The 23,099-nt window shown below is 37.4% G+C and overlaps 1 protein-coding gene across 1 annotated transcript; it reads right to left on the minus strand.

Annotated features, from left to right (window-relative positions):
* Nucleotides 1-257: 257 nt before the first annotated feature.
* Nucleotides 258-21,091, minus strand: LOC133334932 (putative mediator of RNA polymerase II transcription subunit 24). Its single transcript, XM_061543244.1, has 3 exons — nt 20,095-21,091; nt 502-876; nt 258-460 (listed from the first exon to the last, which is right to left on the minus strand). The coding sequence occupies exons 1-3, from the start codon at nt 21,089-21,091 to the stop codon at nt 258-260; spliced, it is 1,575 nt and encodes a 524-aa protein (XP_061399228.1).
* Between the last annotated feature and the right edge of the window lie 2,008 nt (nt 21,092-23,099).

The raw sequence follows: 23,099 nt of genomic DNA on the forward strand, positions 1-23,099 counted from the left end.
CATTGCTTCTTCCTGTAACCCCCCATGATTTTAATAATATCATTCTGCTCAGCAGAGCTCATTAAGCCACCACATGGCACTGGTTTCGCTACTAATACCGCCCGCAGCATTAGTATGGCTTCTGACAGTTCCTTGCCATTTGTTATCCGGACATGATTCGCTATACTCATCCGATATTACAGCACGTCGTTGTTTTGTAGGTAGTGGTTGTTGTTGTTTTTGCTTCCTGATGTTGTTTCGACGTTTCTATTGTGGCATCATTGGACGGTACACGATACAACAGATAAACAGAGATCTTTAGAATTCACCGAGGACGATGATGATGATGGCAATTCTTTTTTGTCGTAATACCATCTGGCATTGCTGTCTGCATCGACCTGACTCTGATGGAGATTTTTTGCCTGATGCTGTTGTTCACGTTCACGTTTTAGCTTCGAAGCATTTCGTACTTTGGCAAAATCTTTAAAAAATATATTTGTTGGTATATGACCAATATATTACTAAAATCATTTTTGTGCAATGTTTCCGCAAACTCTTCTCTGGGACTGGCTTTTTTACCATTGCCACCGCCCATCATAGAGCCTTTAGCATTTTTTGTCATCACCGCTGGTTGGCGTTTTCCATTTTGTTGTGCCGTGGCGAACCATGAAATTGGCAACTTGTTGCCGCCACCAGCAGCAGTTACCGTTTCACTCACAAAGCTGCCACGTTCATGAGCATTCAACAGCGATACGGTTTCAACGTAAAAATCCCCCGTGTAATGAATTGCTGGATTTTGCATTTCCGGTGTGACTGTCTTTTGGCTTCGTTTGCTGGCTGGCCGTTTTAATGTTGCCGATGTGGATGATCTTTTTTGCGGAGTCACCGTCAGATGTACTGTTGGTGTAACAAGTTTACAACGAAAATAGAATGGAAAAATACAGAAATACATAATTTTGAATTAGTTTTAATTAATTTGTAATGAAAACATCAGGGGGATATGTTGAAGTTGGTGTAAGTGAAATAATGGGAAGCAAATTTGTGTTTTTAGAATCCATGGATTGTTATATGGATTAATAAAATTATGTTCATAGAGATACATATATGTGAATAAATGGAAATGTGTATCATAGAGACATATATACGGATACGTTAAGGGTACTCGGCGGAGCAAACTAGGAGAGATTGTCATATTGTCGTTGCACCTGGTCTGAAAAAACACCTGGCAACAAGACCATTTCATTCTGGTTCTGACCACCCCCTCATCATCATCCTCTACCTATTTCATAACCGTTAAACATCGGTCATATTTTCCGCAACCATGTTAAATCTGATTGGCAAGATCACTGCAAATTAAACAATCAATGTTTCAAAGAGCTGGCCTCGGGTAGCTAAGAAACATCCCGGGGGAATTTTCACTGCTGCAGCCGCTCAAGAGTGAAGGAACTTACTGTTAACAGGTAAGTATGCAAGCCTCCTCGCTACCGGAACAAGTAAATGTCCACGTGTAGAACGGCTGTCACATATAAAGATGGTACGGTGATAGATGTGAAGACGTAAAAAAACAGGGCGTGTTACGTTGCATAAGTGCCCTCTGAGCCAAGGAAGCACCACCATAGTTAACGAAGAGATTTTTGCATATTTCATTCGTATTGCTAGTTCGTACTATCTAGCATCTGTCATCTACCCATTGTTAACTACCCACACTGTGCTTGAAGCCTGGAAATTAAGCAGGACGGTCCCGCTACTAAAGTACAAAAAGGGTGCCAGCAGAAGTGAATCGATTTTACTTCTGTCTCCTTTAATAAATACGCTGAAGCAACTATTCCTCCGACACATAAAAACATGTTTCCTGTCGCTCAACATCAATCACAACAGCATTAAAAGCCATACCCACTCACATAAGTCGAAAACTAGAACAGGACCTGCAATAGAACAGGATTTTACTTAAGTGGAATTCAGAAAGGAGGAGAAGTCACAGATCTCTAGATTTTAGCAGGGAGTTATCCAAGGAGTGACTCTGGAACAGTTTAACCTCTACGTTTCTGAACTTCCAAAATAAGTAGGTCTCCAAATCAAAATGCGGATGTCGGATCCCATTATCGATGACATATTTAATACAATTCCTTTATGTGAAGAACATGAAAATATCTAGCGCCAAAACCACAAACTTCACTAAATTCCTCAAGCCACGGCTATTTTTTATAGTAGTAGAAATAGGAACAACGTGGTGAGTTGTGTGACGCCGGTGTAGCGTCACTGGCACAGAATTCAAACCTGACTAAATGCCGCCCTGAGAACCTCATTTTAGGAGAAGACTTTCGGCTTTTTATGAAGAAGAAACCCTACTGTTCTTCTTCTATGAAGAAGAGGACTTCTTTTTCTATGAAGAAGAGGACTTCTTTTTCTATGAAGAAGAGGACCTCCTCTTCTATGAAGAAGAGGACCTCCTCTTCTATGAAGAAGAGGACCTCCTCTTCTATGAAGAAGATGACCTCCAGTTCCTCTATGAAGAAGAAAATCTTCAGCTTTTCTATGAAAAAGAAGACCTTCAGCTCATCTATGAAAAGGAAGACCTTGAGCTCTTTTATGAAAAAGAAGACCTTCACATCTTCTATGAAAAAGAAAACCTTCAGCTCTTCTATAAAAAGAACATCTTCAGCTCACCATGAAGGAGAAGAAGACCTTCAGCTCTTCTCTGAAGGAGAAGACGACCTTCAGCTCTTCTCTGAAGGGGAAGAAAAACTTCAGCTCTTCTATGAAGGAGAAGATGACCTTCAGCTCTTCTCTGAAGGGGAAGAAAAACTTCAGCTCTTCTATGAAGGAGAAGAAGACCTTAAGTTCTTCTATGCAAGAGAAGAAGACCTTAAGCTCTTTTATAAAAAGAAGACCTTCAGCTCTTCTATGAAAGGGAATAAGACCTTCAGATCTTCTATAAAGGAGATGAAAACTATGAAGGAGAAGAAGAGCTTCAGTTCTTTTATGAAGGAGAAGAAGACCTTCAGATCTTCTATAAAGGAAAAGAAGAACTTCAGCTCTTCTATAAAGGAAAAGAAGATCTACAGCTCTTCTATAAAGGAGAAGAAGACCTTCAGCTTTTTTATGAAGGAGAAGAAGACCTTCAGCTCTTCTATGAAGGAGAAGAAGACCTTCAGCTCTTCTATAAAGGAGAAGAAGACCTTCAGCTCTTCTATGAAGGAGAAGAAGACCTTCAGCTCTTCTATGAAGGAGAAGAAGACCTTCAGCTCTTCTATGAAGGAGAAGAAGACCTTCAGCTCTTCTCTGAAGGAGAAGACGACCTTCAGCTCTTCTCTGAAGGGGAAGAAAAACTTCAGCTCTTCTATGAAGGAGAAGAAGACCTTAAGTTCTTCTATGCAAGAGAAGAAGACCTTAAGCTCTTTTATAGAAGACCTTCAGCTCTTCTATGAAAGGAATAAGAAGATCTTCTATAAAGGAGATTAAAACTATGAAGGAGAAAAAGACCTTCAGTTCTTTTATGAAGGAGAAGAAGACCTTCAGCTCTTCTATAAAGGAAAAGAAGAACTTCACCTCTTCTATAAAGGAAAAGAAGAACTTCAGCTCTTCTATAAAGGAAAAGAAGATCTACAGCTCTTCTATAAAGGAGAAGAAGACCTTCAGCTTTTCTATGAAGGAGAAGAAGACCTTCAGCTCTTCTATAAAGGAGAAGAAGACCTTCAGCTCTTCTATAAAGGAGAAGAAGACCTTCAGCTCTTCTATAAAGGAGAAGAAGACCTTCAGCTCTTCTATGAAGGAGAAGAAGACCTTCAGCTCTTCTATGAAGGAGAAGAAGACCTTCAGCTCTTCTATGAAGGAGAAGAAGACCTTCAGCTCTTCTATGAAGGAGAAGAAGACCTTCAGCTCTTCTATGAAGGAGAAGAAGACCTTCAGCTCTTCTATGAAGGAGAAGAAGACCTTCAGCTCTTCTATGAAGGAGAAGAAGATCTTCTATGAAGGAGAAGAAGACCTTCAGCTCTTCTATGAAGGAGAAGAAGACCTTCAGCTCTTCTATGAAGGAGAAGAAGACCTTCAGCTCTTCTATGAAGGAGAAGAAGACCTTCAGCTCTTCTATGAAGGAGAAGAAGATCTTCAGCTCTTCTATGAAGGAGAAGAAGACCTTCAGATCTTCTATGAAGGAGAAGAAGACCATTAGCTCTTGTATGAAGGAGAAAAAGACCTTCAGCTCTTCTATGAAGGAGAAGAAGACCTTCAGCTTCTCTATGAAAAAGAAGACCTTCAGCTCATCTATGAAAAGGAAGACCTTGAGCTCTTTTATGAAAAAGAAGACCTTCAAATCTTCTATGAAAAAGAAAACCTTCAGCTCTTATATAAAAAAAACATCTTCAGCTCACCATGAAGGAGAAGAAGACCTTCAGCTCTTCTCTGAAGGAGAAGACGACCTTCAGCTCTTCTCTGAAGGGGAAGAAAAACTTCAGCTCTTCTATTAAGGAGAAGATGACCTTCAGCTCTTCTCTGAAGGGGAAGAAAAACTTCAGCTCTTCTATGAAGGAGAAGAAGACCTTAAGTTCTTCTATGCAAGAGAAGAAGACCTTAAGCTCTTTTATAAAAAGAAGACCTTCAGCTCTTCTATGAAAGGGAATAAGACCTTCAGATCTTCTATAAAGGAGATGAAAACTATGAAGGAGAAGAAGACCTTCAGTTCTTTTATGAAGGAGAAGAAGACCTTCAGCTCTTCTATAAAGGAAAAGAAGAACTTCAGCTCTTCTATAAAGGAAAAGAAGATCTACAGCTCTTCTATAAAGGAGAAGAAGACCTTCAGCTTTTCTATGAAGGAGAAGAAGACCTTCAGCTCTTCTATAAAGGAGAAGAAGACCTTCAGCTCTTCTATAAAGGAGAAGAAGACCTTCAGCTCTTCTATAAAGGAGAAGAAGACCTTCAGCTCTTCTATAAAGGAGAAGAAGACCTTCAGCTCTTCTATAAAGGAGAAGAAGACCTTCAGCTCTTCTATAAAGGAGAAGAAGACCTTCAGCTCTTCTATAAAGGAGAAGAAGACCTTCAGCTCTTCTATGAAGGAGAAGAAGACCTTCAGCTCTTCTATGAAGGAGAAGAAGACCTTCAGCTCTTCTATGAAGGTGAAGAAGACCTTCAGCTCTTCTATAAAGGAGAAGAAGACCTTCAGCTCTTCTATGAAGGAGAAGAAGACCTTCAGCTTTTCTATGAAGGAGAAGAAGACCTTCAGCTCTTCTATAAAGGAGAAGAAGACCTTCAGCTCTTCTATGAAGGAGAAGATGACCTTCAGCTCTTCTATGAAGGGGAAGAAGATGACCTTCAGCTCTTCTATGAAGGGGAAGAAAAACTTCAGCTCTTCTATGCAAGAGAAGAAGACCTTAAGCTCTTCTATGCAAGAGAAAAAGAAGACCTTCAGCTCTTCTATGAAAGGGAATAAGACCTTCAGATCTTCTATAAAGGAGGTGAAAACTATGAAGGAGAAGAAGACCTTCAGTTCTTTTATGAAGGAGAAGAAGACCTTCACCTTTTCTATGAAGGAGAAGAAGACCTTCAGCTCTTCTATAAAGGAGAAGAAGACCTTCAGCTCTTCTATAAAGGAGAAGAAGACCTTCAGCTCTTCTATGAAGGAGAAGGAGAAGAAGGAGAAGGAGAAGACCTTCAGCTCTTCTAAGCGGCCATAGAAGACCTTCAGCTCTTCTATGAAGGAGAAGAAGACCTTCAGCTCTTCTATGAAGGAGAAGAAGACCTTCAGCTCTTCTATGAAGGAGAAGAAGACCTTCAGCTCTTCTATGAAGGAGAAGAAGACCTTCAGCTCTTCTATGAAGGAGAAGAAGACCTTCAGCTCTTCTATGAAGGAGAAGAAGACCTTCAGCTCTTCTATGAAGGAGAAGAAGACCTTCAGCTCTTCTATGAAGGAGAAGAAGACCTTCAGCTCTTCTATGAAGGAGAAGAAGACCTTCAGCTCTTCTATGAAGGAGAAGAAGACCTTCAGCTCTTCTATGAAGGAGAAGAAGACCTTCAGCTCTTCTATGAAGGAGAAGAAGACCTTCAGCTCTTCTATGAAGGAGAAGAAGACCTTCAGCTCTTCTATGAAGGAGAAGCTCTTCTATATGAAGGAGAAGGCTCTTCTAGAAGAAGACCTTCAGCTCTTCTATGAAGGAGAAGAAGACCTTCAGCTCTTCTATGAAGGAGAAGAAGACCTTCAGCTCTTCTATGAAGGAGAAGAAGACCTTCAGCTCTTCTATGAAGGAGAAGAAGACCTTCAGCTCTTCTATGAAGGAGAAGAAGACCTTCAGCTCTTCTATGAAGGAGAAGAACACCTTATATGAAGGAGAAGAAGACCTTCAGCTCTTCTATAAAGGAGAAGAAGACCTTCAGCTCTTCTATAAAGGAGAAGAAGACCTTCAGCTCTTCTATAAAGGAGAAGAAGACCTTCAGCTCTTCTATAAAGGAGAAGAAGACCTTCAGCTCTTCTATAAAGGAGAAGAAGACCTTCAGCTCTTCTATAAAGGAGAAGAAGACCTTCTTCTATGAAGGAGAAGAAGCTCTTCTATGAAGGAGAAGAAGACCTTCAGCTCTTCTATGAAGGTGAAGAAGACCTTCAGCTCTTCTATGAAGGTGAAGAAGACCTTCAGCTCTTCTATAAAGGAGAAGAAGACCTTCAGCTCTTCTATGAAGGAGAAGAAGACCTTCAGCTCTTCTATGAAGGAGAAGAAGACCTTCAGCTCTTCTATGAAGGAGAAGAAGACCTTCAGCTCTTCTATGAAGGAGAAGATGACCTTCAGCTCTTCTCTGCAGGGGAAGAAAAACTTCAGCTCTTCTATGAAGGAGAAGAAGACCTTAAGTTCTTCTATGCAAGAGAAGAAGACCTTAAGCTCTTTTATAAAAAGAAGACCTTCAGCTCTTCTATGAAAGGGAATAAGACCTTCAGATCTTCTATAAAGGAGATGAAAACTATGAAGGAGAAGAAGACCTTCAGTTCTTTTATGAAGGAGAAGAAGACCTTCAGCTCTTCTATAAAGGAAAAGAAGAACTTCAGCTCTTCTATAAAGGAAAAGAAGAACTTCAGCTCTTCTATAAAGGAAAAGAAGATCTACAGCTCTTCTATAAAGGAGAAGAAGACCTTCAGCTTTTCTATGAAGGAGAAGAAGGCCTTCAGCTCTTCTATAAAGGAAAAGAAGAAATTCAGCTCTTCTATAAAGGAGAAGAAGATCTACAGCTCTTCTATAAAGGAGAAGAAGACCTTCAGCTTTTCTATGAAGGAGAAGAAGACCTTCAGCTCTTCTATAAAGGAGAAGAAGACCTTCAGCTCTTCTATAAAGGAGAAGAAGACCTTCAGCTCTTTTATAAAGGAGAAGAAGACCTTCAGCTCTTCTATGAAGGAGAAGAAGACCTTCAGCTCTTCTATGAAGGTGAAGAAGACCTTCAGCTCTTCCATGAAGGTGAAGAAGACCTTCAGCTCTTCTATGAAGGTAAAGAAGACCTCCAGCTCTTCTCTGAAGGAGAGGAAGACCTTCAGCTCTTCTATAAAGGAGAAGAAGACCTCCAGCTCTTCTATAAAGGAGAAGAAGACCTTCAGCTCTTCTATAAAGGAGAAGAAGACCTTCAGCTCTTTTATAAAGGAGAAGAAGACCTTCAGCTCTTCTATGAAGGAGAAGAAGACCTTCAGCTCTTCTATGAAGGTGAAGAAGACCTTCAGCTCTTCTATGAAGGTGAAGAAGACCTTCAGCTCTTCTATGAAGGTAAAGAAGACCTCCAGCTCTTCTCTGAAGGAGAAGAAGACCTTCAGCTCTTCTATAAAGGAGAAGAAGACCTCCAGCTCTTCTATAAAGGAGAATAAGACCTTCAGCTCTTCTATAAAGGAGAAGAAGAACTTCAACTCTTCTATTAAGGAAGATGTAGACCTACAGCTCTTCTATAAAGGAAAAGAAGACCTTCGGCTCTTCTATAAAGGAGAAGAAGATCTACAGCTCTTCTATAAAGGAGAAGAAGACCTTCAACTTTTCTATGAAGGAGAAGAAGACCTTCAGCTCTTCTATGAAGGAGAAGAACACCTTATATGAAGGAGAAGAAGACCTTCAGTTCTTTTATGAAGGAGAAGAAGGCCTTCAGCTCTTCTATAAAGGAGAATAAGATCTACAGCTCTTCTATAAAGGAGAAGAAGACCTTCAGCTTTTCTATGAAGGAGAAGAAGACCTTCAGCTCTTCTATAAAGGAGAAGAAGACCTTCAGCTCTTCTATGAAGGAGAAGAAGACCTTCAGCTCTTCTATAAAGGAGAAGAAGACCTTCAGCTCTTCTATGAAGGAGAAGAAGACCTTCAGCTCTTCTATGAAGGTGAAGAAGACCTTCAGCTCTTCTATGAAGATGAAGAAGACCTTCAGCTCTTCTATGAAGGTAAAGAAGACCTCCAGCTCTTCTCTGAAGGAGAAGAAGACCTTCAGCTCTTCTATGGAGAAGAATACGTTCAGCTCTTGTGTGGAGAAGAATTCGTTCAGCTCTTGTTGGGAGAATAAGACCTTCAGCTCTTCTATAAAGGAGAAGAAGAACTTCAACTCTTCTATTAAGGAAGATGTAGACCTACAGCTCTTCTATAAAGGAAAAGAAGACCTTCGGCTCTTCTATAAACTGAATAATGATGTTTTCTTCTTTTGTGCAAATCCTCTTCAAACAATTGTAACCACAATTCTCCCCACAAGAAGTCATTATTACCCTTTAGATGCCAAAATTCGTGGATAGTTTTGACAGAAACTATAACAACAAATAAAACATACGAGAAAGAATAAAATAACTTTTTTAAAACTTCTATTATTTGTTAAAAATCCTTCATTGCAATTTGCACTTTCGTGCTTGGTCGGTAGGTATGCTCTTTTCCTCTTTGCTCTTCTCCTCCATTAACTACAAAAGACAGATTCAAATCAAATTACACAATAATGAGTTTTTCGTGGTTTGCCTAACGTCGTTTATTCTCGGAAAATATTTGCAATAGCCGTGCCGGTGCTTGTCTATTCTGGACTACCATCACCCTGCCGTATTTAGGCAACAAACTTTTGTGGCATTAGTGTGAAATTCTACGTCCGAGCGTGCCAAAAAAATATTTGGAGGTGCCACCAATGCAGACTCAAGCAATCAACGTGAATGACATTGTCATTAACGTTTTTTTCACGATGTTTAATGCCAATTTCTAGAACTTTTGGAGGCCACTTGAATTATTTAACAGGGATTTTTTTCTAGTCAAATAGTGGTTGAGGTCAAGAGATGAACTTTTTATTGGAACCAAAAACTAGAGTTTTGCCGGACTAAGCGGTAGTTGTGATATTAAAACAAAAGAAAAAACTTTCTGGAATATCACACCATTTCGGATTGATTTTACATTTGTAATTACTTCGAATACGGCTATTAATCTATTTTAGTTTCAATTAGTGTGTTAACAGTAATTTTGAATAAATCCACCACCGTTGTATGACTATTTTGAAATTTTCTTACTTTGATATTTGTTAGCAGAAACTACACCATGAATTGTCGCATTTGTGTCTCGGAAGCCCCCAGAGGGTTATTGTTGAAAGTCTCTCCACGCCCAATGTTAGTGCGGTTTATGGATATTTAGGACCACGTAAAATATTATGTTTACGAAAATAGGTTTGGTTGGATTCCAGATCTCAAACTTATATTCCTGTAAAAGAATATACACAAATGGTGTACCAAACTCCTAATGTTAGTCCGACCAACACGAACTTTTGCACAACGTATCAAATTGAGACTTAAATGTTGTTATTGCGTTTTATTAGATTGGTGCAGATGCGGCAATAGCCTCCATATGTATTTCGAACGGGTAACAGATTGAAATTAAATTTTTAACAGTGGGGCGTACCGAATATAAATCGTTTTCCATAAATTTGTCCCATGATACACAGACGACTCTAAATCTGTCCAAATAAAATTAAATTTATCATAGGTTTTCATAGGTGGTGAATGGTATCATATAGTCGGCCCAGCCCGAATTTACTACATTCCTTACTGGTTTTTATATTGAAAACATTGTGCAAATATAATTTTATACGTATTTTCAACTTCTCTGCCTATTCACCTCTTTTACATAATTTTATTTAAAGGTTAAGTAATGGACAGTAAAATTTTTGGTCCTAAATTATGGGCTGTGTTTAGAAAGAGTTATTAACCCTATCCAAAATAGCACAGAATCTTTTAACCACATTTTTCGCCAATGTTACTAAAATTTAGCATTGTGAAGTTTCGAAGGCTGACATACATTTATGGCCAAAGAATCTGAAAACCAGTGAGCGGAGCAGTATAGTCGGACGGGGCCGACCATATTATACCCTACACAACTGCCTCGAAAATCTAACTTTCTGTGGTTCTATATTCTGAGCATGTGCAAAATTTCGTGATATTTGCACCGTCTTGACCGACTAGAGGCCAACAAATATTACTAATATTCAGTACAGCTCTTCTAATTACTTGTCAGATTCCCTTCACTGTGGGTTGTGTTGTGATGTTCGGCTTTCAATTGTGGCCTATAGATCGACTGGAATTAACACAAAAAATTAAGTTTTTCGTCCACTTCATCCCAGTATTATTACCTGATCATCAGCGAAAATTATGCGCGTTGTCCTTGACCATTCCTGGATCCTCATGGAAAATTTCAAACCTATCAGCGCCATATTTCAGCCCTCTAGTGTGATAATGGGTTACTAAATAATATATGAATACGTAGGCACTGTAAATATGTAAGTATAACTCCCACATCCAAGTACATATGACAATATAATTGGTATCAATTTAAAGGTGAACCATTCCTCTTGGATATACTATCAACTTCTCGGGTCTATGTCCTTCAGTAGTAAATATATACGTTAGAGAATACAAATTTTGAAATTTTTCACACGAAATCAAGTTCCCTTTGACTCGCTAAATATTGACCGATCTTTATCCAAATAGGCACGCCTATTCTATGGCCCTATCCTCTTCTCCATGTGAAAATTCGCGATGTTCGGGCTTTAATTTCGGCCGCTGGAGCGACAAGAAAATCAGAAAAAAAGTTTTTGGTCCATTTCGTCTTCATTGGTCAGAACCCATCCTACATGCCAAATTTCGTAAAGATTGGTCCATAACTGTGTCCGGACGGACACACATGTCTAGGTCGAGATATGACGATCGGTATACTTAAAGGTGGGTCTAGGACCAATACATAGTTGTATAGGGCACAACAACATAGTTGTATAGGGCACAACAACATAGTTGTATAGGGTATAACTATGTATTCGATTTAGGTCCACCTTTTAAGGTAATCGCCAGATCCCTATTCAGTACTCTGAATCAGACCAGTTTTCGCTACACTGAAGTGGCGACAATTATGTAGGTGAGAAAAGGGCAACATTGAACAAGGGTCACCTTTGAACAATGCTGTCGATTTACGCATGTCCGTCTGTTGAAATTACGATAGAGATCGCAATATTTAATATAGAGCTCTGAAATTTTGCACAAAAAGATTGCTACGGATATATCGGTCTGGTATTTTATAGGTTTTGGTATTTTAGACACGTTTTTCAAACGAATTGGCTGCAATTTGGTATTTCGAATTCTCATTGCATAGCAAGTTTCAGCGTAGCCCTCATATAATATTACTCCCCATTTTCGGTATTTTGGACATATTTATACCCTTCACCACACTGTGGTACAGGGTATTATGTCTTTGTGCATATGTTTGTAACAGGCAAAAGGAAACGAGATAGACCCATGGTTTCTTTTGAGAATATGCATAAAATCACTTTTAAGTCGATTTATGCATGTCCGTCCGTCCGTCTGTCTGTCTGTTCATGTATTTTTGTGAGCAAAGTACAGGTCGCATTTATGATCCGAATTGGATGAAATTTTGCACAGCTCATTTGTTTGGCCCAAGGACGAACCCTATTGAAATTGGGAAAAATGGGTTCAGATTTAGATATAGCTCCCATATATAGTTTTGCCCGATTTTTTGTAAATGGTGCACCAAAGTCCCTGAAAATCTTTCGATTTGCACGAATTTTGGCACAGCGCACTGAATTTTGTCTAGAATGATGTGTGCTAAGTTTCGTGAAAATCGGTTCAGATTTAGATATAGCTCCCATATATAGTTTCGCCCGATTTTAGGTAAATAGTCCACTAAAATCCCTGAAAAATGTTCGATTTGTACGAATTTTGGTATAGCGTACTGAATGAAGTCTAGAAAGATGTGTGCTAAGTTTTGTGAAAATCGGTTCAGATTTAGATATTGCTCCCATATATAGTTTCGACCGATTTTTTGTAAATGGTGCACCAAAGTCCCCTAAAATCGTTCGATTTGTACGAATTTTGCTATAGCGTACTGAATTAAGTCTAGAAAGACGTGTGCTAAGTTTTGTGAAAATCGGTTTAGATTTATATGTGGCTCCCATATATAGTTTCGCCCGATTTAAGGTAAATGGTGCACTAAATATCCATAGCTAGGCTGATTGACACAACGTACTGAAGTTAATATAAATTAATCACTGGAAAGTTTCCTTGAAATCGGTTTAGATATAGATATAGCATAGCATCCATATATAATTTCGACTTATTCATGTTAATTATACCCCAAATAATCAATGAGTGTCCGATTGAGATTAAACTATAAACAGTGCAGCATACCGAATAGCGTGTGTCAAGTTTGCTTTAAATCGGTTTACACAATTTAGCATAGGTTGCAGAATGAAATGTGTAGGGATTAATGTTAGTCAGTTCAGATATAGATAAATATCACATATTTAAGTTCGTTCAATTTCATGTAAATTTTCCTTCGAGAAATCGACGTCTTTTAGGATACATATGTTGAATATAACCTAAGTGGTGAAGGGTATCATATAGTCGGCCCAGTCTGACTTTACTACTTTCCTTACTGGTTTTTGGTACGAAGATGTTCCAAGTCCAATTTTCCAGCCTAAGTATCTGGAATTTGGTGTTGCATTATTCCACATAAACAATCTACTAGCAGACAATTCAATTTCATTGGTAGCAAATTTCCCTACCAAAAATTGTATCGGTCCACTTTTAAGGATAGCAACCAAATTCCCCATAATTCACAGATTTGGAGCAATATTACCATGACGCTCATTTTTGCCGTATCCTCCTTAGCCATTAGGCTGAGGAAATACACTCAAACATATCGACTATTGAAGACCATGGTCGTCTTATAAAAGGCCAATAGGCCTTATTATAGAAAACCAAAATATCCTCTTATATAAACTAATTTTTTTTATTAAAGAAGAAAGCAGAGTTCAAAAGTATCGCCCTCTGCGCTACTCTGAAGTGGCAGTAATAATTTTTCCAAAATTTTGTAAACATAGGTTCATGATTCATAATTTTTGGTACGTTAATGTTCCAAGTCCATTTTTCCAGCCTAAGTATCTGTAATTTGGTGTTTCATTATTCCACATAAACAATCTACCAGCAGACAATTCAATTTCATATGTAATAAATTTCCATACCAACAATGATTATATCAGTCCACTTTTAAGGATAGCTACCAAATACCCCCATAATTCAGAAATTTGGTGCTGAACCCGCAATATTTCCATGAGGCTTATTTTTGCGGTATCCTCCTTAGTCATTAGACTGAGGAAATACACTCAAACATATTGACTATGGAATGCCAAGGACTTCTTATTATAGAAGACCAAAATAACCTCTTATATAAACCAAAAATTTGTATTAAGGAAGACGATAATTTCTTCTCTGCTACGTGTGTTTTCCAATATAGGATATAGAAAATAATCTTCTTATAGAAGACCAGAATATCTTCGTATTGAAGGCCAGTAGTTCTTTTTATATAATATCAGAAGCTCCTCTTATAGAATACAAGTGGATTTTCTTAGAGAAGACCTGTTTAGATTTATATAAAAATACTACTTTTTATTGACCCCTGTTTGATCCTTAAATATCCGCTAAAATGTATGCGATACGGTTTATTGCAATATAGTGCTAGCGCTAGTAATTACTTGTCATTTGTTTTGCGGCCTTCTTTAAACAAAAAGGACTATCTCGCTGTCATTCGGACGGACATCACACATATTGTTGCTCACAGGCATATCCTTGTCAAAAGGTAATATCGTCACCGACATCCAAACAACCAATAAACCTAGAATTATTTACTTGTGTTTTATTCTTCTTTTACTCTCTTGTAACACCCCTCGACGTCTTCGGTGTCTTGACTCCCATTAGAGAGTTGCTCGGTCTTCTTATAGAAGACCAGAAAGTATTTTAGAATACCTTTCGGTCTTCGGAGCGTTATGGTCATTTGTTTACTATTGAAGAATACGACTTGGAGAATATGTGGTTTCATCAAGACGGTTCCACATTCTACACAACTCTGGATTAGAACGTTTCTGGTATACTGTGTAAAAATAAGATGGTCCTTTTATACTACTTCTTCTATTTTGTTCTTCATGACGAAAGGTTTCTTCTTCTTGAAGAAGGTTAGTTGACCGAACATTAGTCAAATGATAGGACCAAGTTAGTTATCCAATTATTTTTCGATTTTCTTCGCCCGCCAGCTCTCACCACTGACAACATACTTACACACAATATTCTACTCTACACACTTGATGACTTTTTAAGCCGTTTTGTCATTAGCTGTATGTGTTTTTTTTTTGTGCCTCCCAAGTGACTCTTGATGATTGACAATAATCGATGTAGGCAAACTAATGTTTAAGTATGTATGTGTGTTTATTTGTCTGCCCTTTTGCTAAAGTGTGATTGAATGTCAGATAGCTGTACACTTTACTAGACAACAAGTGTTAAGTGTCAATTCTCAATTATGCATATAATTTGCTGTTTACATCTCCCTCCAGCAATCTGGCGGAGAGCTTCCCAGTCGTCTGACCAGCCATACACACTGATGATACAACACAGTCGGTTGTGATGACACTCATGGCTGTCACGATGCAAGAGGATATCAGAATTAGTTTTTATTGTGCGATGTTTTTTTGTGTTTTTTCCTCCCTCTCTCTCTATTATTTATTTTTTCTAACACGAATAAATTTACATGTATAACAGAAATATCAACAATATTATCATAATTTATATATCGCCTAAGGCATATAGAGGTTATTAGGGGGTTAAGATGATGTTCAGTGTAGAGTATAGGTACGTATGTATTATGTATATGTATTTAGTTGTTTATCATATTATGGGGAATGTGTCGTTAATCCGCCAGGTTAAGTTATTTATTTTTGGTTTTAATTATAATTTACATAATAAGAGAGTATATAACATGTGTCTCATCGATAAATTTGAGTTGATTTAGGAATGTCCGTCTTTATTTCAAGTTGATGCACTTTGTATATCCTCCTGGTGGTTATTATTTAGTTAAAAAATAAAATTATAATTTAAAATTTATAAATCCACTTGGCTCAATCTTTGTACCATTTTATATGTTTATCAAATCAATATCATTTCCAAAGATCTACCGGTCCATTTCTTCTGGTATTAACATTTTCAAAGTTGTTATACCCTCCACCATAGTATGGAGGATATATTAATTTTGTTTTTCCGTTTGTAACTCATCGAAATAATCATTTCCGACCCTATAAAGTATATATATTCTTGATAAGCGTAAAATTCTAAGACAATCTAAGCAAGTCCTTCTTTCCGTCTGTCCTTCTGTTGCAATCTTTGTATAGAATCGTCTTTTGTCTGCAGGCAGGTCAAGTTAGATGATGGGCTACATCGGTCAACGTTTAGGCATAGCTCCCATATAAAGGTACTCTCGCGCGTTTTTCAACCGAATTCGCTGAAATTTTGTACATTGGGTTGTTATTGGGTACCAAATATCTCCACTAAAAATTATAAATATAGGTTCATTTTTTTCGGGTAGCCCCCATATAAGGGTACCACCAAATTTACGGTATTTTGGGGTTCTTGAGCTCGTTTTTCAACCGAATTGGCTGTTATTTAGTATTTTGAGTTCTTAATAGGTACCAAATCTCTCAACAAAAAATTATGAATATAGGTCTATTTTTTTCGGATAGCCCCCATATAAGGCTACCCCCAATTTTCGGTATTTTGGGTTCATGAGTGCGTTTTTCAACCGAATTTGCTGCAATTTGGTATTTTGTAGTCGTATATGGAACAAATCTCCCTTTCAAAAATTATTAATATTTGCCACCTTTTTGGGTAGTCACCATGTAACCCCCTTTTTATATTAAAATAGGTATCTGATTTCACCTGCGGAGGATAGCGAGATAAAAAATTAGAACCTAGCCCCTGTGTGGAGGTTCTAGAAGGAGTGGACCGATATTCCCCATCTTCGAATTGGAACTAAGTTTGGAAGAAATAATAAGATGGGTAAAGTTTGGATGAAATCTAAATTTTCTGAAACGGATTTGGTCCAAAGGAACATGGGGTCTAGAACCAATATTTCGATGAGGCACATTTTCACCATGTTAAAGTGTATACACCCCCATTAGCCATAAGGCTGAGGTATAATTATCCACTAAAAATTTCTGAAATTTGTATTATGGTTTACACTATGGTCTACATAATCCGTTTTTAGAAATGACGGTGTAGGTCCACTTTTTGATATGTTCCCTATATTTTCATTTCTAGTACCTGTCAGTATATCTATGGTGGAGGGTATCCAAAGTTCGGCCCGGTCGAACTTAACGGTTTTTCACTTGTTTCGTATCGAGCTTTAACAAAGTCTGAAGAAGGAACCCATTTTTAAATTTTTCATGAAGCAAATGGAGTATCCACATTGGCCAAACTTTGAACATTGTAAGTCTCTTACCTATGTTAAATTGAGATATAGGATGTATACCACTCTTTTTGTAGTACAATAGTGGCATAGCATCTATTTAAAGCTACCGTCGAAAATAATTCTGCTTTCCAGGTTTATGGAGGGTGACAAAAATATGTTATGTTAAATCAACGTTATGACATTTCCCAAATATAAAGACTCAGTCTAATTTTATGTATTTTCTTGTCCCAAGAGGTATTTTCAACCAAAGTGTATGCATTTAATACATCGAATAATGAGATTTCAAAGTGTAAATTATATATTTACCATTGTCACCGTGTGTCAAACTTTCCACCAAAAATGATCAATATCGATGGAAGATAATTAAAAGTTCGAACTGGCTGAATTTAACAGCGTTTTTACTTGATTTATTTTATATTTGTTTGTACTAAGAGTATAATAATTCCGACCTAAACGACATGTCGTTCTCAAGACTTTTGGGTACGTTTTTCAACCGGATCGGTTCTAAATGTAGTGTATGCTATGCAGAAAATCTAAATTTTTCGATATTTTGGGTACTGTGGGCACGATCTTTATCCGAATTGGTCCTGGTTGGATTTTTCTGTTTCGTATTGGGAGCCAAATCCTCCTACAATATAAATGTCGGTTTACGTTTTGGTATAACTCCCGAAATTTGAGTAGTAGTATTTTCTCTACGAAGTGGATAAAATTTGACATATCAGATTCGTGGCGAATAAAGAACTTTATTACAATAAAAATATTCAATAAAGCTAATGTTTTAAAATAGCATTTTCATACAAATGTCCCGTTTAATTATCGGTGTGTGGACGGAAAATGTTTCCGACCGGAGTATGAAACATTTTCTAATGCAAAAAGTCCCTACAAAGTTTGTAACTGGCAAAAGGAAACGACATAGAATCATGGTTCCTTTTGAGAATATGCATAGAATCACTTTCTGAGTCCGTCTTTCCATGTATTCTTGTAAACAAAGCACTGGTCTCATTTTTTATCCGCATTGGATGAAATTTGGCACAGGCCACTTATTTGGTCCAAGGACGAACCATATTGAAGGGACAAAAGTCCCTATATATCTTTCGATTTGCACGAAATTTGGCATAGCGTACTGAATTAAGTCTGGAATTATGTGTGTTAAGTTACGTTGAAATCGGTTCAGATTTAGAAAAAGCTCCCATATATATTTTCGTCTGATTTAATGTAAATGGCGCAAAAACTCCTTATATATCACTCGATTTACACGGAATTTGGCATAGCGTGCTTAATTGAGTCCATAATGTGTGCCCGATTTAATGAAAATGGTGTACCAATGTTCCTATATATCTTTCGCCTTGCACGAAATTTGGTATAGTGTACTGAAATATGTCTAGAATTATGTGTGTTAAGTTTCGTGATAATCGGTTCAGAAATAGATATAGCTCCCATATATACATATATTCGCCCGAATTAGTGTAAATAGCGTTCCAATGTCCGTATATATCTTATGTGTGTTAAGTTTCGTTGAAATCGGTTCAGATTTAGATTTACACGGATTTACTTAGTTGAGTCCATAATAATGCATGCCAAGTTCATCTATTTGGCCCAAGGATGAACCCTATTGAAAAATCGGTTCAGATTTTGATATAGCTCCCATATATATATTCGCCCGATTTAATGTAAATGTAAATGGTGTACCAATGTCCCTATATATCTTTCGCCTTGCACGAAATTTGGTATAGTGTACTGAAATATGTCTAGAATTATATGTGCTAAGTTTCGTGAAAATCGGTTCAGATATAGCTCCCATATATATAATGTAAATGGTGTACCAAAGTCCCTATATAACTTTCGTCTTTCACGAAATTTGGTAAAGCGTACTGATGTAGCTCTACCCCCACGATTGTAAAATTTTAAGATTTTCAATGTTCTGGTAAATCAATACCAAAGCTTGTTAAGGGGACCCCCCATTATCGAGGTCAAAATTTTTTTTTGGTTTACTTCAATTCTACACTATTTCAAGAATGGCTCTACAAAATTTCAAGTGAAAATCTCAAGAACTCTTGAAGATTAGCCGATTTCTTATGTCAGCATCAAGTGACGGCTAAAGGGCTTCTCAAACTTTAAACGCGTTTTTCTCTTATGCGAATGGCGGGCACGATAACTCAAAAACTAATAACCCAATAGATTCCAAATTTTTACACGTTTCTCTGTGAGTGTATAGCTATCGTGTGAACTAGGATAAAGCCAATCGGTGAAGATCTTCCTTATTTTTTAACTTGATTTTTGGTCAAAAATCGGCGATTTTCCAAAAATATTTTTTCAAAAGTCCGACATTTTGTTAATAATTTTAGAGCGAAGTCAATAATCCTGGTTCATACGAGAGCCAGACATGTACTCTTTCTAACACCGTCCTTATTTTTCATGGCGGGCATGATAACTCCTCACTGGAACATCGGAATCCGAAAATTCCAACGGTTTTAGAAAGGGTACATGAACTAGGATTCGTTTCAAACATCAACAAAATGGCCGAAATTTGAAAACATATTTTTGGAAAATCGTCTATTTTTGACCACAAACCATGTTAAAAAATAAGGAAGATCTTGACCGATTGGATTTATCCTAGTTCATAAGAGAAACGTCCCATTTGGTCAACTTCTCAGGATATTCCCCATATGAATCGTACACAGATGGGTATTTTTGTTTGAAGGCTTATCATGTTCAAAGATAAGCTAGAAACAAGCCCCCTAACACGATATTCTTCAACATTGGGTACGATTATAAACCGAACTGTTTATATTTTATAATTTTGGTGGCAAAATATTCTTTTGAACATTTCATCAACTTTAGGTATAGCAATGGTACCACCAATTGTCCCTAAAAAATTACCAATGGTTTGATATAACCCAATTTGGCGATGTTGTAGGAAATTCTTCCAACAAAAGTGGCTGTAAGTTTGATATAAATTAAAGTTTCGAATATAAAATCCAATGGAGAATATTTACTTTTGGCTCTCACAGTGTGTGTGTGTGTGTGTGTGTGTGTCAGATGACCGAACCAAATTTTGCACCAATTTAAAATGGTCATATAGCTAATCTGTGGCATGTAAAGCCGCAAAAATATAAATGTGACTCTAAAACCAACAATCTGCTAATAGGGGCCACATTAACATTTATGGTAAATGTGCTTATCGAAAGCTTACTACTAGGATAGCAGCAACATATATAGATACATTTTTTCATGGTTCACAAAATATGGTCAGACCACAAAATGAAAATAATTTTTTTTTTTCACCACAATCTCCACTAAATCGTTGATGTTATTGTTGTTGTAATTGAATAAAATTGATTCCCGAACATTTTTCACTTACCTTTATAGAGGAGACCACAATTGATACCAAAATCATTGGAGGTATCAAAGATATCATGATGCAAATTCAAAGCAATTTGCATGGCCTGATGGTGAGGGGCCGCCAGTGGAACATTGAATTTAGTGTTGTTGTTGCTGGCGTTGTGGTTGTTGTTGACATTTTTCGATGTGGCTGTATCGTCGTCAGCTATTACATCGGCATCAATCACTGTGGCATCACTAAGAAAATTATCGAGTTGTGAACGACAGGAATTGATGGTTGCAGAAGTTGTGCTGGTCGGCGGTGATGATTTTTCAAAATTCTCCTTCTCATTGTGGGGTACCGACATTTGTTCCGAATTTGACATTGACATTGGGGTTTCATGTTCCTCTTGTTTCATCTGTGAATTTTGGTCATTATCGAAGGATTTCCCATGTTGCGTGAGTGGTTTTTCCGCACTCACATATGTAGTTGTCAGCTGAGGTGAAGGCAAACTGTATTCACCCCCAATCGGGTTAAACGGAGCCTCTCCATTGTTTGCATTGGCATCCAGTTTTCTGGCATGTTCATTTTCAGTGTTCTTGTCATTGTGAGTTTTTGTTAATGGAAAATTAATTGTTTCTGTCTGTTGTATTTCTTGTTCTTCTTCTTCGTGTTGCTCCTGAGAAGCACTGGTTGTAATTGAAGCTATGTCTTCGTGATGACCCTTAGCCTCATTGCTGTTTATGTTATCCACGTTTGAACTGTGTTGTTGCCCCTCTAAGGGTATTGTTTCATTGGAGATGCCAATTGAAGCATCTTCATTGTTGTTGTCTTTAATGTCCTCACTGTTGTTGTTGTAAGTAAACTTGTTGTTATTGTTGTGATTGCTATTATGGTTACCGTCATTCTCTACATTGTTCACATCTTTTTGCTGTTGTTCCGCTTCCACAATAGGTGTGGTTGCCACAACGATGGCAGCTGCCGCTGTTTGCACAGGTGGTCCCGGTGAACGTCCTGGCGCTGGGTCACTGTTCATGTGTCCCACTGTCTGTATTGCATATAGCCCAAATACTAAAAGGCAAATAACTAATTTCCTCATTATCACTGCAACAACTACAGTTTGTCAACTTCACTTTGTTGTGCGAGAGCAAAGAACACTGTGTTGTTGTAGTTGTTGTTGTTAAAAAAGCTGGCTGCAACAATGGCGGCGGCGGCAATTGTGGTTCACTTCGTTTTAATAGGATTTCCATAGACTTTATTTTTACGATTGGTTTCGAGATTGCTTGGTACTGAGGCTAGCCGAGCTAAAATCCTTTTATAACAGCAATGAATAGTTTTTGTTGTTGGTTTTGGTCGGAAATGGTTTTGATTGTGTTGTTGGTAGTCTCTAGTTTGGATGTGTTCTTGTTGCTGTTGTTGTAAACTGTTGCAATCCAATTGTCTTCTTTTTCACTTTGGTATTTTCGTTGACACTACGGATGTTCCATTTAGTGGCAACAATTGTCCGAACATTTATTATTGCAACCACAACGTTTGGTGTTATCCTTGTAATTGATTCGCTTGATGTTTGTAGCTTTGTCATTATTCAATTAAGCCGTAGGCGATTTAAACTTTTCGAGTTGCAGTTGGTTTTCAGCTAAATCCAAATAATCATCTTTGGTTAATCTGAAAAGAGAGAAACCAAAACCTGGTGAGTAAGGATTAACAAAAAATGACATATCCATAATAAATTGAGGGTCTAAAACATTAAACATTTTTTTGGGAAAAAATTTTGAATCATTGTTTTTTTAGATTATATTTTTTCTGAGACAATTATAAGGGGTGGATTGGGCAACGAAATTTTTTTCAAAAATCAACACAAGTCGTGGATTTTTTAAAGAATATTTGTTAAGGGTCATTATAAGGCGTTGATTTTTTAAATAATATTTTTAACGTCCTTTCTGGATTGGATTTCTTAAAGAATATTTTTAACGACCATTATAAGGCGTGCATTTTTTAAAGAATATTTTTATTAGGCTTTATAACGCGTGGACTTTTAAAGAATATTTTTTAAGGGTCATTATAAGAAGGGGATTTTTTAAAGAATATTTTTTCAAGGACCATCCATACAGGGGATGGATTTTTTAAGAATATTTTTTCAAGGACCATCCATACAAGGCATGGATTTTTTAAGAATATTTTTTCAAGGACTGAATTTTGGTAACATTTCCTATTCATTATTTTGGCATTCCGGATTTCACATTTAATAAAACTACTGCATGTTTTTGCATGGCTCCATAAATTCCTAGGTTCCTAGTATAATTTTCCAACCTAGGGGTCCATAACTGGATACTTAATTAAATCGGATCATCAAGCACCAATAATAAGGCACCAGTCATTTCACAATGACATTATCGATGGTTAAAAAAATTATTCTCACCATTAGACGATCTTCTATCAGCATTCTATTCCAATAAAAACTCCGCTGAAGTTTTTATACCCTTCACCACACTGTGGTACAGGGTATTATGTCTTTGTGCATATGTTTGTAACAGGCAAAAGGAAACAGGAGATAGACACATGGCTCCTTTTGAGAATATGCATAGAATCACTTTCTGAGTCGATTTATGCATGTCCGTCCATCTGTCCGTGTTTCTGTCTTTCTGTCCATGTTAAATTGTAAACAAAGTATAGGTCGCATTTATAATCCGAATTGGATGAAATTTGGCATAGGCCACTTATTTGGCCCAAGGACGAACCTTATTGGAATTGGGAAAAATCGGTTCAGATTTAGATATAGCTCCCATATATGTTTTCGTCCGATTTTAGGTAAATGGTGTACCGCAGTCCCTATATATCTTTCGATTGGCACGAAATTTGGCACAACGTACTAAATTGAGCCTAGAATGATGTCTGCCAAGTTTCTTGAAAATCGGTCCAGATTTAGATATAGCTCCCATATATATTTTCGTCCGATTTAAGGTAAATGGTGTACCACATTCGATTTGCACGAAATTTGACACATCGTAATAAATAAGGTCTAGATTCATGTGTGTTAAGTTTCC

This window comes from Musca vetustissima, unplaced genomic scaffold (assembly GCF_032173495.1).
Source record: "Musca vetustissima isolate MV318-11 ecotype Yass unplaced genomic scaffold, APGP_CSIRO_Mvet_v1 utg144340, whole genome shotgun sequence".
Taxonomy (NCBI): Eukaryota; Metazoa; Arthropoda; class Insecta; order Diptera; family Muscidae; genus Musca; species Musca vetustissima.

Coding starts and splice junctions, on each gene's coding strand:
- LOC133334932 (XM_061543244.1), bottom strand. CDS start 21,091: ATGAACAGTGACCCAGCGCCAGGACGTTCACCGGGACCACCTGTGCAA. Junction 877..20,094: donor TTGTGGTCTCCTCTATAAAG/GTAAGTGAAAAA, acceptor TTACACCAACAG/TACATCTGACGGTGACTCCG. Junction 461..501: donor ATTGCACAAAAATGATTTTA/GTAATATATTGG, acceptor TATTTTTTAAAG/ATTTTGCCAAAGTACGAAAT.